The sequence below is a fragment of the Staurois parvus genome, unplaced genomic scaffold (assembly GCF_062004578.1).
Source record: "Staurois parvus isolate SC_StPar_1 unplaced genomic scaffold, SC_StPar_1.0 ptg000648l, whole genome shotgun sequence".
Taxonomy (NCBI): domain Eukaryota; kingdom Metazoa; phylum Chordata; class Amphibia; order Anura; family Ranidae; genus Staurois; species Staurois parvus.
The window spans coordinates 3,954,052-3,970,897 of NW_028318444.1; the positions used below are offsets into that span (position 1 = coordinate 3,954,052).

The 16,846-nt window shown below is 40.8% G+C and overlaps 1 protein-coding gene across 1 annotated transcript; it reads left to right on the plus strand.

Annotated features, from left to right (window-relative positions):
- Window positions 1–1,007: 1,007 nt before the first annotated feature.
- SMIM32 (small integral membrane protein 32) lies at window positions 1,008–3,539 on the plus strand. The gene has a single exon (XM_089694079.1). The coding sequence runs from the start codon at window positions 2,004–2,006 to the stop codon at window positions 2,331–2,333; it is 330 nt and encodes a 109-aa protein (XP_089550205.1). The 5' UTR covers window positions 1,008–2,003; the 3' UTR covers window positions 2,334–3,539.
- Window positions 3,540–16,846: the final 13,307 nt, after the last annotated feature.

Below are 16,846 nucleotides of genomic sequence, written 5' to 3' on the forward strand. Positions count from 1 at the left end.
ACCAAAAGATTAAAATCGCCAGTGTAGTTTAGCCCTGGGTTGTCGTAGTAAATTATTTTTATGGCAATACTGTACATAATATAATATTTCTGAGACCCCAATTACTCTCTTATTTATTATAAGTACTTATATAACACCGTCAATTTACGCAGTGCTTTACATATATATATGGCACATTCACATCAGTCTCTAACCCTCACCCCTGGTTCACATATATGCGGCTGTGCAGGCCATGTTTTGCGCAGGCACGAGAGGCCATTCATTTGAATGGACTCCCGTGACACGCAGGGAAGAAGTCCCTGCACTTCTCCTGAAAATACAGCCCACACGGGAACCTCGGTTCCAAGTGCGGTTGTGTTTTCCAGTGCGGGCAGTGTGCTATTAGACCTAATGGTACCTGCCCGTGGGTCCGCATTCCTCTGTGTGGGTGGTGTGGCTGCATGGATGTTTGTGTGGATCTGCAGCTGCACCTAGCCTTAAGGGGTGTACAATCTAAGGTCCCTAACTTACACTCATACATACATATACTAGGGCCAATTTAGACAGGATCAAATTAACTTACCAGCATGTCTTTGGAGGGTGGGAGGAAACCAGAGTACCTAGAGGAAACCCACACAGGCACAGGGAGGACAAGCAAAACTCTAGGCAGGTGGTGCTGTGGTTGGGATTTGAACCAACGACCCCAGTACTGTCAGGCAGACGTGCTAATCATTTAGCCACTGTGCTGCCCTTCTTATGTAAGGTTACCTGTTGATGGAGAAGGAAAACAGCTCCACCACGTACATATGCATCAAAGAATAAGCAATCATTCACAGGCGACTCGTCCTCCTTCAAAATCACCAACGTATTTGCGATCGTAGGAAGAAAAGCATGAAAATATTTCCATTTTCTGTATTACAAAGTGCTAAGGAGTTAAGAGATTTAAAAATGTCTGGCAGCAAGCCAAGACTTAATGGCCGTTTAAAGGCAGTTTGATTAAATAGAATTAACGTGCTATTTGCCAGGCTGTAGATGTTGCTGGAGAATTTACAGCCAATGAATACCTGCTTGGAGCTCTAATAACAAATATGAGATGTGGATCTAAAAGGGAAAGAAAGGACTTGTCTGCAGCTCAGCATTATACACTCAGGATGATTAAACGGCCACAATGATTTAATTTTAATAACAGGAAGCTGTGAGATATCACAGAGTCCAGGAAGATTCAGCATCACGGTGTAAAAAGCTCCCCTGCTGCATCAAATGAGGCTCGGCTGGAGTTTGAGCAAATCTGGTCACATGTTCAGTGTATGTACAGGCTCAGCTCAGACTGGCTGCGTGCTGGAAAGCCGCGTTGGAAACCACCAGGACTCCGAGGCGAAAGGAACTTTGGAGTGTATTAAAAAGGCAGATCAGATTTTAGTTCAACAGCACAAACAGGTTACAAGGTTTTAAGGGGGACGTGATTTCTCCTAAAAGGATATCTACATTTATTTGATGCTGTCAAGACTACAAGTATTATTGAAGAATCACACTAAAATATGTTCCAGTTTTATCCGGTGACATGGATCTAACATGCTCCAAAGATGTGAAGACCATGGATGTGACCTCCTGTTGTCTGCCTTTGTTATAATTAGCAGTTAAACTGTTGTGTGACTGCTGTGAGTACAAATACCTGCCTTCTCATTCAAACTGAGAGACAGAGGAGGATTATATGACTGCTTTGTGCCAGGATTTTTCTACTGATGTGCATGTTGCCGTTGGAGATGAGGGAACAGCAGTTTGGAAGAGTTTTTAAGCAAAAGACAGATCCACCTACGATTTTGGAGTAACAGATTTCTTTGCAATATCTAAAATTAAAGGCAGTGTCAGTAATGGATTTGTGTGCATCGCATGACTGCTGCCCTAGTCTGGATGAATTGTGTTTTCTGGATTCTAAAACTGACAAGACTCTTTGGATAAAAAAATGTGACTTCTTGGAGTCTCTTGTGTATTAAAGGGCTGTGAGAAGAAAACAAAAACCCATCATGATCATGTATGGAGTGATGCTGCTCAACTCCAGCAGTGCTACAGAAGCCCAGATCATGCTACAGACCAACACTCCTTACCTGAGCAGTACCCAGAGACCTGTCAGCTCCTCAGCCTTCTACATGTCCACGGCCAGGGTGCTCAAGGAAGGAGAGATAAACAAACCTGACCTAATGACTTACATTGTCCTCTTTGTCCTCTTATTCCTGACAGTGACTCTGATTGTCCTTTTCATTAACTGTCAGCTGAGAAATTCCTTCTTTGCAGGTTTACCCTATGACAGATCCCTAAGGGAAGCCAGGAGCCCTTGGAAAACACAGTCTGTCTGAAGAGACCAGAATAGGCAGCCTCTGAGATGCATTTCTTATATCACTTTTTATATCTAGACAGAACAAGGCAAGCTAGGATTTGTTTCATATATTACAACTATTTGAATGTCATTTTATTGTGATGATCAGAAAATTATTCATTTGTGCCAAAGGGGATACTGAGCTGTCAAGGGATGATGTGGATTGAGCAATTTTTAAGAAGAATTTATAACCTTATATCCTGTATATTATTTATAACGTGACTCTGACGTCCATGCATTTATCTCAATTTATATTACTCAGAAGCTCAGAAATATTCATCAATTGCTGTCAGAAGAGGCAGGAGTGACATTTTAGCAATGACTACTGAATGCTTAGGAGGGTTTGACATTCACTCTTTGCCTGTCTTTTCCATATACAGGGATATTTAATGTAACTGATATTTCATGTGTTTTCTCTGGACAATGATAACCCTTAGTGCTTGCCTCCTTTACATTCTATAGACATAGCTCCATTCCCTGATAAAGTCATTTTGATTTTATTAAAGAAATGTAATACAGCACAATGCTCTTCCGAACGCAGAGATCAAGCAACTTCATTCCATTTGATATGGTGGCTTTGCCAGAATTAAATACAGCTTTGCCAGAATCAGATGTTTTGATCAAAGCATTTAAAAATGCTTGATCCATTTAACATATTCCAGGTTATTGCTGTCCAGAAAAAGTTTTTTTTTTTTGTGCAAAAATATTTGCTGCTTACATGTAGACTAACCACTGCAGATTTGATTTACTAAGTATTTAGTAAGTCTCAGACTGTGTTTTTTTTTTTTTTTTTTGAAGTCTTAATATTTATAATCACGTTGATTTTAAAGGGTTTAAAATAAAACTTTTGTATAAACTTATATGTGATTAATGAGGATACACTGGGATTTAACAGTATTATTAGTCATCAGCTGCTTTTTTAAGCAGCATATTGTAGGCGGGGTATTAGAAATCTTATCATAGCAGAACAAATATGTAATTAGAAATAATAACTCAGTTACATTGATACATAAGTACACAATTCAGCCAAACATTTAAAAAAAATTGGGTGTAATTCGTGTTGAAGCAGTATTATAAAGCTGATGCACTAAAATGTATTTGTAGGATTTAAAAACTTCTATTCGACACATCTGTCAGTTCCTAATTTAAAAAAAAAAAAAACAGAAATTAAAACCTTGATCTAGTAGATTGTATGTATTGCTTATACTTTTTCCCTTTTTATGTGTCCATGTATGCTGATCACTATACTCCAGCTGGGTTCCTGACTCACACAGATGGGAGAGCAGAGTACACCAGGGGTTCTCAACCTGTTTCAGCATACTTAGATAAGCTTTTACTAAAAGCGTATGGGAAGTGCACAATGTAGCAGGTGTTCAGACAGACATTTGTTCAAAGATTAGTACTTGCTGAGCTTAGTACTACTGGTTGAGCATCACTAAAACATATTTATTTAACCTGAAGAGCATTTGCAGTCAATAAGTGAAATCATTAAGTGAGATACTAATGCCATCCAGTAAGTCAATGACTGTGCTAAGGTTAAAGAAATCACTTGGTTTACCTTAAACTTGGTTTACCTTAAACTACTTAAACCCAAGAGTAAAAACATAATATATTGCAGTTTACCAGTCATTAGATGAAGGGGCTGCATTAGTTTCTTTTTTCAGGCTTTTTTCCCTTTATTTTCACTAGTGATCCTGCCAGTAACAGGCTTCTTGTGCAATAATGGTCACTCATTTTACAATGTCTATGGAGGAGGTTGCTTGCTCTGTTGTTATCCCTTTCTGGTTCTTCTTTTATCAATCACATCTAAACAAGTTTGCATCTGATTTGTGGCTTTAGGAAACAGCTTCATAGTGGTGTTTTATATTTATATATATATATATATATATATAGAGAGAGAGAGAGAGAGAGAGAGAGAGAGAGAGAGCGGAAGAGAGAGAGAGAGAAAGAGAGAGAGAGAAAGAAAGAGAGAGAATGTTGTGGTATTCTTCCTAGGATTGACTGAATGATAAACCTAACTGGCTGTGCTCCCCGTATGCTTCCCAAGCATCCACCAAGTTACCAGTAAACTTGGCAGCTGTGCTAAGGTCAGATATTTGACACAATTTATCTCATAATACTCATCATAATTGAACTTATGAAACAATTTGAATGTTCAGTTTTAAATTCATGCATGTTCAAGCATATCTATGAAAAATATATATCCCTCTTATTCGTTCTTATTTACTAAAAGGGATTAAGAGGGAGAGTTCACCTGAAGACTGATACTTGCTGCACTGCCAACATGATAATAGTACACAGTCAGGGGCGGACTGACCATTTGGAAACTCGGGCACTGCCCGAGGACCCGGGGTCAGTAGGGGGCCCCATGAGATGCCCCTGGTACCTTTTTCATAGGCTTTTTTGAGTTTGGGCAAGGACACAAGGGCCCCATGATCCCCTATTGCCCGGGGGCCCCATGAGTTGTCAGTCTGCCCCTGTACACAGTGTTTCTTGAACATTCACAAAAGCACACATAACAGAGTGTAAGAAGGTATATAAGGAACTGCAGGGTCCAGTGTTTGATTCTAATATGGTTATGTAAAGAGACTCCATCAGAATAATAAAAAAAGAGTGCTTCAGCTATAGTGCATGTACAGTATCTTAAGGTAAGAGGATCTAAAAGAGAGGAGTTAAAGCTGAACAATGGGCTGTTCTAACAAGCAAAGCTTTGGGCTATCCTAGTCACTACGTCTTGCCCCTACGCATTTCCTATTGTCTCATCAGTATTATAAGCTACCTCAATAGCCAATAGGAATGCGTAGAAGGCAGGAAGGGGTGGGCTTTGCCCATAACTGCAGGGTTTTGAGGCTTGATGCTGATATATGCTGTCACTGCCCATGTGCCTGAACTTTATACCCATAACATTATTTCCCCTGATGGACTCTTAGACAAACTAAGTATAGCTAAATAACAAGGTAAAATAAAATTAGACAAACAGAAAAACCCATAAGATGGGCACACTGGGTGCTATTGGGGGCAATTCTTTGGGGCTGGTCTAACAAATACACAGCTTAAATTCTAAATATATTCAAAATTCCATAATTTATTAACTCAAAACATTATTTAAAAGAACCACCAGCATGGAATCCAAGCAAAGATAGGCATAAACATCATAGTAGAAAACTATATCACCATGAATAGACAAACAAGACAAGTATTGTTTGTCTATTCATGGTGATATGGTTTTCTACTATGATGTTTATGCCTATTTTTGCTTAGATTCCAAGCTGGTGGTTCTTTTAAATAATGTTTTGAGTTAATAAATTATGGAATTTGGAATATATTTTGAATTTAGGCTTTGTATTTGTTATACCAGCCCCGAAGTATTACCACCAATAGTAACCACAGCGCCCATCTTATGGACTTTTCTGTTTGTCTAATTTTGTTTTACCGTGTTATTTAGCTATACTTAGTTTGTCTAAGAGTCCATCAGGGGAAACAATGTTATGGGTATAAAGGTCAGGCACATGGGCAGTGCCAGCATAAACACCCAATTTGGGTGGAGGTGTGCTGGCATATTTACACATTCTCATAAATCAACCTCAAGTGTTTCTTTAAGTAAAATAAAATTGTAGGTACCGTATGTCTGCAGATCTAAAATAAATTAACACTAAATGTTCACATTCTCACATAAACCCAATTGTGAATAATTTTCTTTAGTTATCATTCAATATGCATTCAATAAGTAAAACTACTCCTACAGCTGGCACCAGTAAAAATCGTTTACCACTCCAATACAAGCCGGTGCAGGAAAGATCCTGGCTGCTGAACAATCAGCAGGTTTAGCACCCAAGATCCATCTTGCAGAGAGATAAATTTGGATCATTCAGTAAAGTATGTTTGTTCATCTTGCCCCTGACCTTTTTCACATCTCTTACCATTGGTGGCTGACCAGAAGAGTGAGGGAAATCTTCCCTTTGAGACATGGTACATTATCAGTCCATAGAACCACAAAGGACGTTCAGGGGACAACTGCTTGCATATAGCTTTCTATACATAAATAAAACCTGTAAATAACACATGCACTGCTGTGAAACAAACCTGTCTGCCATGCTATAAAACAGCCTACTCACAAGGTGCACCATTACTCAATTGATGTCATTGCACACACTGCCAAACACAACCCATCAAGCACCTCCCCAGTGTCTGGGCATGCCTAGTAAGGCACTGAGTATTGCATTCTGAAAGGACGTGGTGGTGGCTTGTGGGGTTGGAGGTCACATGGGTCCTCCCACCTTATACCTCAATGTACATGTGATATTAGGTATGTAGCAGTAGGCAGCAACACTACTAATACCTTAAACCATTAAAGAGTGTTAGTTGTAATGGACCTGCAATGTTTTTACGTCCAATCCACAACAGGTTACATTCACAGTCACCGTATTTTTCTTAGGAAAGATGACAACCCTGGTTCTATGTAATCCTTTGCAGACTAAGCTTACAAAACTCCATAGAGGTTCAGACGTCTGGGCTGTGGTTCAGAAGCTTAGGCTGTGTAAGTTTCTCTTTCTCAGCTTTCTGCCTCAAATTACATTAAGACCTGCAAAGCAAGTTTGAATGTGGCTGTGGCTATGAAGAACATCTTTGCATGATAAGCAGCAATCAATGTCTTTCAGTATCATCAGAAGATATGCTCCAGGATCACCAGGTTACAAAGAAAGTGAATGGGGAGGACTGGTGAAAGAAAGCAATATCTGTAAGAAAACCCCATCTATTCAGCTGGTAGGTTGTCGTCTTGGTATGCAGCTCAAGGTTTATTCTTCAATTTTGACTGGCGTGTATCTTTAACTGAACTAAACTGCTGGTAGCTAATATTAGTGCTGTTGGCTTCTGCTCCAACCTCAAAGGCTATGATCTCATGACCTCCAACAGTTTCAGTATTTCGTTAACTGACAGAGCCTTAAAAACTAAACAACCTTTAAGTCAGTAAACAAAATTGTTGGCTATTCCAAATTTGGCCTTTGGGGCCTGGTGTTGGACAGCGCTCCATTGTTTTTTAATGAATGCCATAAATTGTTTGTCAGTTCTCATTCTAGTGTTGCAGCTATTGCAGGCTTATGGGAAATAAACAGTACTACAGATCGCAGCCGCAATCTATGAATAAGAAGAGTATGATAAACACCTTTGTGACTGGGAAAAGCAGACCGGAAGTCATACATAATCATTACTGACAATGCAATCCAGTGAACATATTGAATGATTGCCACCTTCATGACATAACAAAAGAGAGAACAGCACTGACTAATTTTCCATTTCCAGTGAACCAGCTATAATTTAAAAATTAACAAGGAGCTTGCAGCTATAACTGTGCTATTGTGGTATGCCTGTATTTGTTTAGAAATTTCTGTTTGTTATCAGCCATATGGCATATTTCTTTGGGCACAGCTAGTCTGCAGACTGTTCACTGGGCTGTGACAGCACTATCACTAACACAATATTGAGTTGTTTTCCCAATTGACAGCTAGTTTACTAATACTCCATTTATCATAGTGTTGTAGAAGAGTGACCATTTAGTCAGATCAAGCCCCTTTATCTTCATTCCCACAACTCTTTGGGTTTCTAAACATGCCCAGCGTGTATAAATTCCTCAGCTTCTCTCCACCAGTAGCTCATAGAGGCCAAACTTGATGAGGCAGAGGGAGATGGGCAAGGGATCTGCAGCTACATGAGAGGTCCTCCACTGGCAGAACCAGTACACTGGCAGCTGGGCCAAAGCTTGGCATGCAGTCTCTCCAGAAGACCCAGATACTGTGGTGGAGCCCCTGATTGCTACCAGAGAAGCAGTTTTAGTGGAGTTGCCCTTTTTTCTTCAGCCTTGCATCTCCCTAGCTGTTGGACTGTTGTATCAGAGCTATCCTAGTGTAGGATTCCCTTGACAAGATTACTAACCACTTAGAAACAGTATATGGCCAAGAACCAGTATATGGCCACCCCTGTGAGGTGTGGAGGTTTGGCTCAATGTCTCTCACAAATAGGAGGGTTCTTTCCTGTCTGTATCTCATGTTCAATCCCATTACTACAACCTAAGTCATGGTCCCCTTGTAAGAACACCTCTGACTTCTTATGCAGTAGTCTTCTTCTTGCTGCTAACTAATCCCGTATGTGATTAGGGTCAGTGTCACCACTGCTGTTCTTGGGAGCAGGAAGAGTGCAAGACTTAGTGTTATAGATTCTAACTGGTGCCATACCTCACTGGACAAAAAACAAATGAGATACACAAAACCCTCTGGGTCTGCCTTCCAACCAGAGAGGGATCTTCCCTTAGAATTGGTGTAATATACAGACCCCCAGGACAGACTGAAGATTATGATAACTTGTTTATTGATGAGATAACTCAAATGGCAATGGGGGCGGGGGGGGGGGTGATTATGGGTGACTTTAACATGCCTGACATTAACTGGAATTCTCAAACTGCTATTACAAGCAGGAGCAGGGATGTAACGGAAGCACTGAATGGGCTTTCTCTAAAACAGTTAGTAAAAAGTCCAACGTGAGGTGATCATTTTGTAGACCTAGTAATGTCAAATGGGGATCGACTGTCTATTGTTGAGGTGGGAGAAAATTTGGATTCTAGTGATAACCAATATCTTTGGTATGATATTAAAATAAGAACTGAAAGATCATATACAAAAACAAAAGTTTTAGATTTCAAAAAGGAAATAGTTTTTTAAATGGGTGAACTTTTAAAAAATGAGTTGAAAGGTTGGAGTAAAACAACAGGAGTAAGTAATCAGTACCATCCTGTAGGCAACTAGATCATATATCAGGCAAGTTAGTAAGAATAAACAGAAGAAAAAAACATTATGGTTCACTAAAGAGACAAGTAAGATAGTAAAGGAAAAAAAAATAGCATATAGTAGATTCAAGGAAACAGGAGGTGTAGCTGTAAGAGAAGAGAATAATAGACAAAAGGAGGCCAAACACATTATCTGTGCTGCCAAAGCACAGAAAGAGGAGAAAATTGCTAAATCTATTAAGAAAGCAGATAAAACCTTTTTTAGGTACATTAGTGAGAGAAAGAAAAAATATGATATGATCACTAAAATGAAACCTGGGCACAACACTTATATTAAGGGAGACCTGGATGTAGCAAACCACTTAAACAATTACTTTTGTTCAGTCTTCTCAGAAATAAATTATACTAAGAGTAATAAGTTGAGAAATCATATTGGTTCTAGTAATGATGGTTCATTTTTAGGATTTACAGAGACAGAGGTAGCAGAGGCACTGGCTCGGTTAAAGATTATTAAAGCAAAGGGCCCTGATGGTATTCATCCCAGAGTTCTAAGAGAACTTCGAGGAACAGTTGTTGGAACATTAACAGATCTTTTTAATCAATCTCTTCTAACAAGAGAAGTTCCCATGACTGGCGGACAGCTAATATTGTACCTATCCACAAGAAGGGCAGCAAGGTAGAAGCTGGCAATTACAGGCCAGTGAAATTAACATCAGTTGTAGTCAAGTTAATGGAATCATTCCTGAAAAGAAGGATCATTGATAACTTAAAAACTCACAATTTGCTGGATCCAAAGCAGCATGGCTTGACTGAGGGAAGATCATGTCAGACTAACCTGACTGGATTTTTTTTACTATATTACCAATGCTTTGGACCAGGGTGGTGCTCTGGACATAGCACATCTTGATTTCAGCAAGGCATTTGATACAGTTCCACATGATGATCTAATACAAAAGTTGTACAAGCTTGGAGTTAGCCTTTGGGTGGTTCAGTGGATATGCAGCTAGCTAAAGGTTAAATACCAGAGTGTGGTGGTAAAAGGGGTTCACTAGAAAAAGAGAACAGTCACTAGTGGTGTATCACAAGATTCCGCACTAGGTCCTGTTCTATTTAATCTATATGTAAGTGATATAACTAAAGGTTTGTTGAGTAAGGTAAGTCTTTTTGCTGATAACAGGGTTGATATCCCTGGAGGTGTATGTAACATTGCAAAATGAGCAAACAGTGTGGCCAGGCATTGTGGAAAGCAAATAGAATTCTAGGATGCATCGCCAGCAGGAGGATGGAGGTCCTGATTCCCATATATAGATCTTTCGGGAGAACTCATTTAGAATACTGTGTCCAGTTCTGGAGACCTCACTTACAAAAAGCTATTGATAAGATAGAATGAGTCCAGAAACAGGTAACAAAAACGCTGAAAGGTCTGGGGATAAAACATATCAAAAGCGACTTCAGGAACTTAACGTATACAGTCTGGAGGAAAGAAGGGAAAGGGGAGACATGATTGAAACCTTTAAATACATCAAGGGGGTGAATAGGGTTCAGGAGACTATTTTCAACACAAAACCAAAACCAAGAACATGGGGACATGACCTTAAACTAACTGGAGCAAAGTTCAAAACTAATCTCAGAAAGTACTATTCTACTGAAAGAGTAGTTGATGCGTGGAATAAACTTCCAGCAGAGGTAGTGAGCCAGTAAATAGTAAATAGCTTCAAACATGCTTGGGCCAAGCATAGATCTATACTAAACTTTAACAAAAAAAAACACCCTGCCTCCCCCCCCAAAAAAAAACACCAGGCAGACTCGATGGATCACTTGGTCTTTTTCTACCGTCACTTTTCTATGTTTCTATATTTTTTCTGTTAAAATTGTAAAAAAGTGGAGCTGTAGGACAGGACCTCAGCAAAAGGTAGTTATCATAAGCACCTTTTTGGGATGATATAAATAAAAAGTGCAGCGCTAAGTGATAAATCTGAAAATTGTCCACTGTAAGTCCAGTTCAATATAAACGTGCCAGGTGACAAATGGAAATCCAAAATGGTGATCCGTGAGGAAGTAGCAGAAATGTGCACTCACCAGAAGGCAGATATACAGTATATAAGCAGTATATATCAAAAGCTCATGGATCCTCGGTCAAGAAGAAACAGGTCTGGTCACTGTGGATTGGCCTTTCCTTTCCTCAAGGGTGCAGAGCAAAATTCTTCCTCCTCTTAGGTGGATGCTTGGATTCCTAATAAGGACTCTGCAAAGAGGTACTCCTGTCCGCTGTCGCCGAAACCTTTGTGGGATGGCCACAGGTAATACTAGGCATGAATAGTAATAGAGACTGATGAATGAGAAACTGAAGGGGCATGCTGCACACTTTGGCCCAGTTAAGGACTTCAGACAACTGCTGCACATTCTAAAAGCACCAAAGGTGAAGGGTCCTGATGCCGACTTTGTAGACATCTGGCAAAAACATCTCACCTCAGGGTTTCCTTTGAGACAGAGGTTGTCATACCTCCTAATTAGGAGCTCATACTCCCTATGAATGTTGGCTCTTTTCCTGATTTGTCCAGTGAGGTATGGCACTAGTTAGAATCTATAACACCAAGACTTGCACTCTTCCTGCTACCAAGAACAGCAGTGGTGACACTGACCCTAATCACAGATTAGTTAGCAGCAAGAAGAAGGCTACTGCATAAGAAGTCAGAGGTGTTCTTACAAGGGGACCATGACCTAGGTTGTAGTAATGGGATTGAACATGTGATACAGACAGGAGAGAACCCTCTCATTTGGGAGAGACATTGAGCCAAACCTCCACACCTCACAGGGGTTATTGTGGAGAGTAAGAACCTATTGTTTTCTCAGCCAGTTCACCTTGGTGACAGAGATCTGCCAATACCCTCTGGAGAAATCGAGTTCAGAGAAAAATTTGGCCAGTCCCTAATGCATCGATGGTTTTATGAAAATCCATGGAAGAGTATAGGCATTCGTTGTAATAGCATTCAGAATCCTAACACTCTAAATCCAATGAAGTGGTTCTTTGCTCTTGAACTTTGGATCATTCAAACTGTTCATCTGAGTGAGGGACACTGTTTATGATGTATAAGTAATTGTGTTGTGAACTATTTTACTGAAGCAGTGATTATCAGCCTGAGCCTCTGTGGTTATAGGGTCTTATAGAAACTATTCTATGCAACCATGTGTTAGCTCGATTGAGTCACAGACACATTGTTGTGCGGAGTTGTGAAGAATCCATGTTCGTACAGCTTTCAACCAGTTTTTCATTATTCTGCAGTGTATGCATGTGGGTGGTACAGAGCGGGCACATTCTTGCTGACTGCTCCAAGCTGTAAGCCCATGGGGTTTCTTGGCTACGCAAGGCAGTGTGAGCAGGGTCACATTTTCATACAGAGTGCACTCATCAATGCCCAGGACCAGGTGGAGGGTAAGGCAGTTCCCGACTAAGAAATGAGTCTACACTGTGTGCAGTAAAAATACAGATTGTCTTTGAAACGGGGTGTCTCATGTCGCTACACACTGTAACTTTAGTAGTTGGTGCATTAGGAGGGACGTGCAGGGCCTGAGATCCACTCCACCAGTTTAGAATACCACTGTTACTTCATTCCCAGTAACAGCTGAATTTTGATCAGTTCGGTCTGCTCAACAGAAATCTATTATTTAATTGACTTCTGTCAAAGGAACATGCTGGAAAACTTTTGTTGATCAGTGGCTGCAGCCAACTGGTGAGTCCTGCTGTCAGAATACAATGTCCCTCACTTGTGTGGATAGAGGAATCTGTTTCTGTTTATAGGATCTCAGTGTGCAGTCTGTCTTGCAGTGCAAATAGTGTAAAGCAGTACACACACACACACAAAAATATCCATTTATGGCCACAGAGACAGCTTGCACACTGTACAGAGGCAAACATAAACCTTCACAGAGGTGCAATCAGTAACATTCTGACATCAATATGTCTACGGAGACACAACCAGTACTTTTTCAGACACAACCAGAAACATGTCAGGAGAGACACAAGCAGCAACCAACTTATATAGCCTGAAACATCGGATGGAACACAATGAGTACTACAATAACACACCAGAAACATGTGTAGTACCTTTTTAGTGTAGTGTAGGCTGTAAACACAGGAGCAGGGGTTGAATAATTAGGACTGTTCGGTGTTGCATAGGCTGCTGCTCTGTGGCTTTCCTGTCTTCTGGAGAATTATAGAACCATAATGGGAGGAAAAAGGCATGCAGCATGAATATTTATGGGACTCCAACCAGTCACTGGGGAGGTGTGCCCAGTAGGTGATGAGGGAGCCTATAAACGGTGTGAGGCCTGAGCAGCACGGTGCAGTGTTCCTGCGTCCAGTCCTGCAGGAGGAGACCCCTTGTGCAGGAGCTCTGCCCCTGGTACAGGATTCTAGAGGAAGTCTTCAGGAAAATACCAAGGTCCCAGGTAGGCTCAGCTGGGGGGGGGGCTAGTCGCATGTTTAATCCAGAATCAAGTTGGGTCCATAGAAGTCCTCTGGAGAGATCCAGGAAGAAGTTGGAGGGAAAGAGTCTAGCTGTCCTATGGTGGTGTGAGTCTACATTTCCCTTACTAGGGAGAGCCTGGTGGTTACCCGTAGGAGGCAACTGATGATCCTGTGGATATGGGAGTAAATTACGCCAGTGCTGAAGAATAGTGACTGTGTGTAGCTTTTAACTCTGGAAGGAGTGTGTGTCACCATCAGCATAGAGATCATGTGGGACACTCCTTGTTTTTTACAGTGCAGGTGTGAGGAGTCCTCAACTGTTCAGTTCTACAGTTTTTTGGGGTATCCCATGCCCCCTATCCCTATCCAAGCTCATTCTTCTCAATAAAAACCTCAAAATAAACTCCTAGACTGTTCTTTGAAGCCACTAGAAGAGTGCATGAAATGCTATGTGCATGGCTGTGTGTGCTCTAAGGGGAAATATGACCAAATGCACCAATGGCTCCTTGGGGAGTGCACTACACATGTCCACAGTAATATGCTCATTAATGTACTTACACACCAGCAACACATTTATAGAGACTCATTTAGTACCGTACTGACACACCGAAAACATTTCTGTAGAGGCACAAGAAATATTTCCACAGTGGAGTTGACTTACTAAAACTGCAAAATCAGGTGCAGTTCTGCATAGAAACCAATCAGCTTCCATCTTTTTTTTGTCAAAGCTTAATTGAACAAGCTGGAGTTAGAAGCTGATTGACTACCAGCTGCACCAGATTTTGTACTCCCTAGTTTTAGTGAATCAACTTCAGAGTCTACAGAAACACAATCAGTACTGTAATGACACAGCAGAAACATGTTGGCAAAGACACAATCCACAACATACTAATATAGTGCAGAAACACCATCAGACTCACACAGATACACCAGAAATGTCCATGCCAAGAGAGACATATTAACTACTTGCATAGCTCGTACTTTTACCCCCTTCCTGAACAGGCAAATTTTCAGCTTTCAACGCTGTTGCACTTTGAATGACAATTGTGCGGTCATGCAACACTGTACCCAAACTAAATTTGTATAACTTTTTTTAGACAAATAGAGCTTTGTTTGGCAGTATTTAACCACTTGCCTTCCAGAGGATTTACCCCCCTTCCTGACCAGGCCATTTTTTGCACTGCGTTACTTTCATTGACAATTGTGCGGTCATGCAGAAAAATTAAATTTACATTCTTTTTTCCCCCACAAATTGAGCTTTCTTTCAGTGGTATTTGATCGCCTGTGCGTTTTTAATTTTTTGCGAAATAAAAAAAATTACTATTTTGAGATAAAAACAATATTTGTGACTTTTTACTATAAAACATATCCAGTAAAAAATTTTAAAAAAATCTAATTTCGTCATAAATTTAGGCCAAAATGTATTCTGCTACATGTCTTTGCTAAAAAAAATCCCAATACATTTAAATTAACTGGTTTACGTGAAAGTTAGTTATAGCATTTACAAATGGCGGTATAGATACAGGAATTTTTTTTTCTACTAGTAATGGCAGCAATCAGCGACTTATAGCAGGACAGTGGGACTGCAGCGGACATTCTGACACTGGGGGGAACTGACTTGGTCTCACTAACATCCCCAGTGACACCAATACAGTGATCAGTGCTAAAAAAAAGCACTGGCACTGTACTAATGGCACTGGGCAGGAAACGGTTAACATGAGGGGCGATCAAAGGGTTAACTGTGTGCAGGGAGTGTTTTACTAGGGGGTGGTGTCTATGTGCTTCACTGTAATCACACTGCTTTGGATGGCTGTGCTGTGCACAGCCATCCAGAGCAGTGTACCTGAGCTGACAGGGAGGAGAACTGTTAGTAAATATAACAGTCCTCCTCCCCGTCGGAGATGCTCTGTAATCACCGGACACGGGCAGGTAATCACCAGCCAGGGGCCGGTGATTGACAACCGGAAATGCAGAATCACATATATATATGAGATTTTGCACACCCCTGTAGCAGTATTTTTGCTATAAGGAGGTCGGGAAGGGTTAATCACCACTGGGGTTTTTATTTTTTGTTAAACAAAAAAAAGACCAAAAACTTTGAAAAAAAAGTTTCTTAGTTTCTGTTATATAGTTTGTAAATAAGTGATTTTCTCCTTCACTGATGTGTGCTGATGATGTTGCACTGATGGGCACTGATAGGCTCTGGTGAGGAGGCTGCACTGATATGCGGTACTGATGGGCACTGATAGGCGGCACAGATGGGCACTGATAGGCGGCACAGATGGGCACTTATAGCCAGCACAGATGGGCACTTATAGCCAGCACAGATGGGCACTGGTGGGCACTGAAAGCCAGCACAGATGGGCACTAAAAACCAGCAGAGATGGGCACTGATGGGCACTGATGGGGCTACACTGATCAACCGGGCACTGATGATCAGTACCCTCATGATCAGTGTAGATGTCCCCCTGAGATATGCCGCTTATCAGCTCTCCTCACGAACTGTCAGCGTGAGGAAAGGACTGCCGATAACCGGCATTTCCTATTTACACTGTGATCAGCTGTGATTGGACACAGCTGGACACATGGTAAAAGACAGCTCTGATTGGCCCTTTACTTGGACACGTGATCAGCTGTGTCCGAAGGACACAGTGATCACTGATTGCGCATAGGGGGTGTGGTTCTGGGAGGACATCCATGCAGCTGTCTTTTGGCTATAGCACAGTTGGGAAGTGGTAAATACTTTGTGGACATACCAGAAACATGCCTATGTCCACACATGTCCACAGAGACATATTAAATACTTTACTGACACACCATAAACATGTCTATGTCCACAAAGGCATATCATGTGCCTTACTGACACAAGAGAGACATGTCTATGTCCACATATACATATTAAATACTTTACTGACACACCAGAGACATGTCTATGTCCACACATATCCATGTCAACATATACATATTAAATACTTTACTGACACACCAGAGACATGTCTATGTCCACAGAGACATATTAAATACTTTACTGACACACCAGAAACATGTCTATGTCCACAAAGGCATATTATGTGCCTCACTGACACATGAGACATGTCTATGTCCACACATGTCCATATATAGATATTAAATACTTTACCGACACATGAGAGACATGTCTATGTCCACACGTGTCCATATATACATATTTAATACTTTACTGACACACCAGAAACATGTCTATGTCCACAAAGGCATATCATGTGCC

Excerpts from the sequence above, each read along its gene's own strand:
- SMIM32 (XM_089694079.1), top strand. The coding sequence starts at position 2,004 with ATGATCATGTATGGAGTGATGCTGCTCAACTCCAGCAGTGCTACAGAA.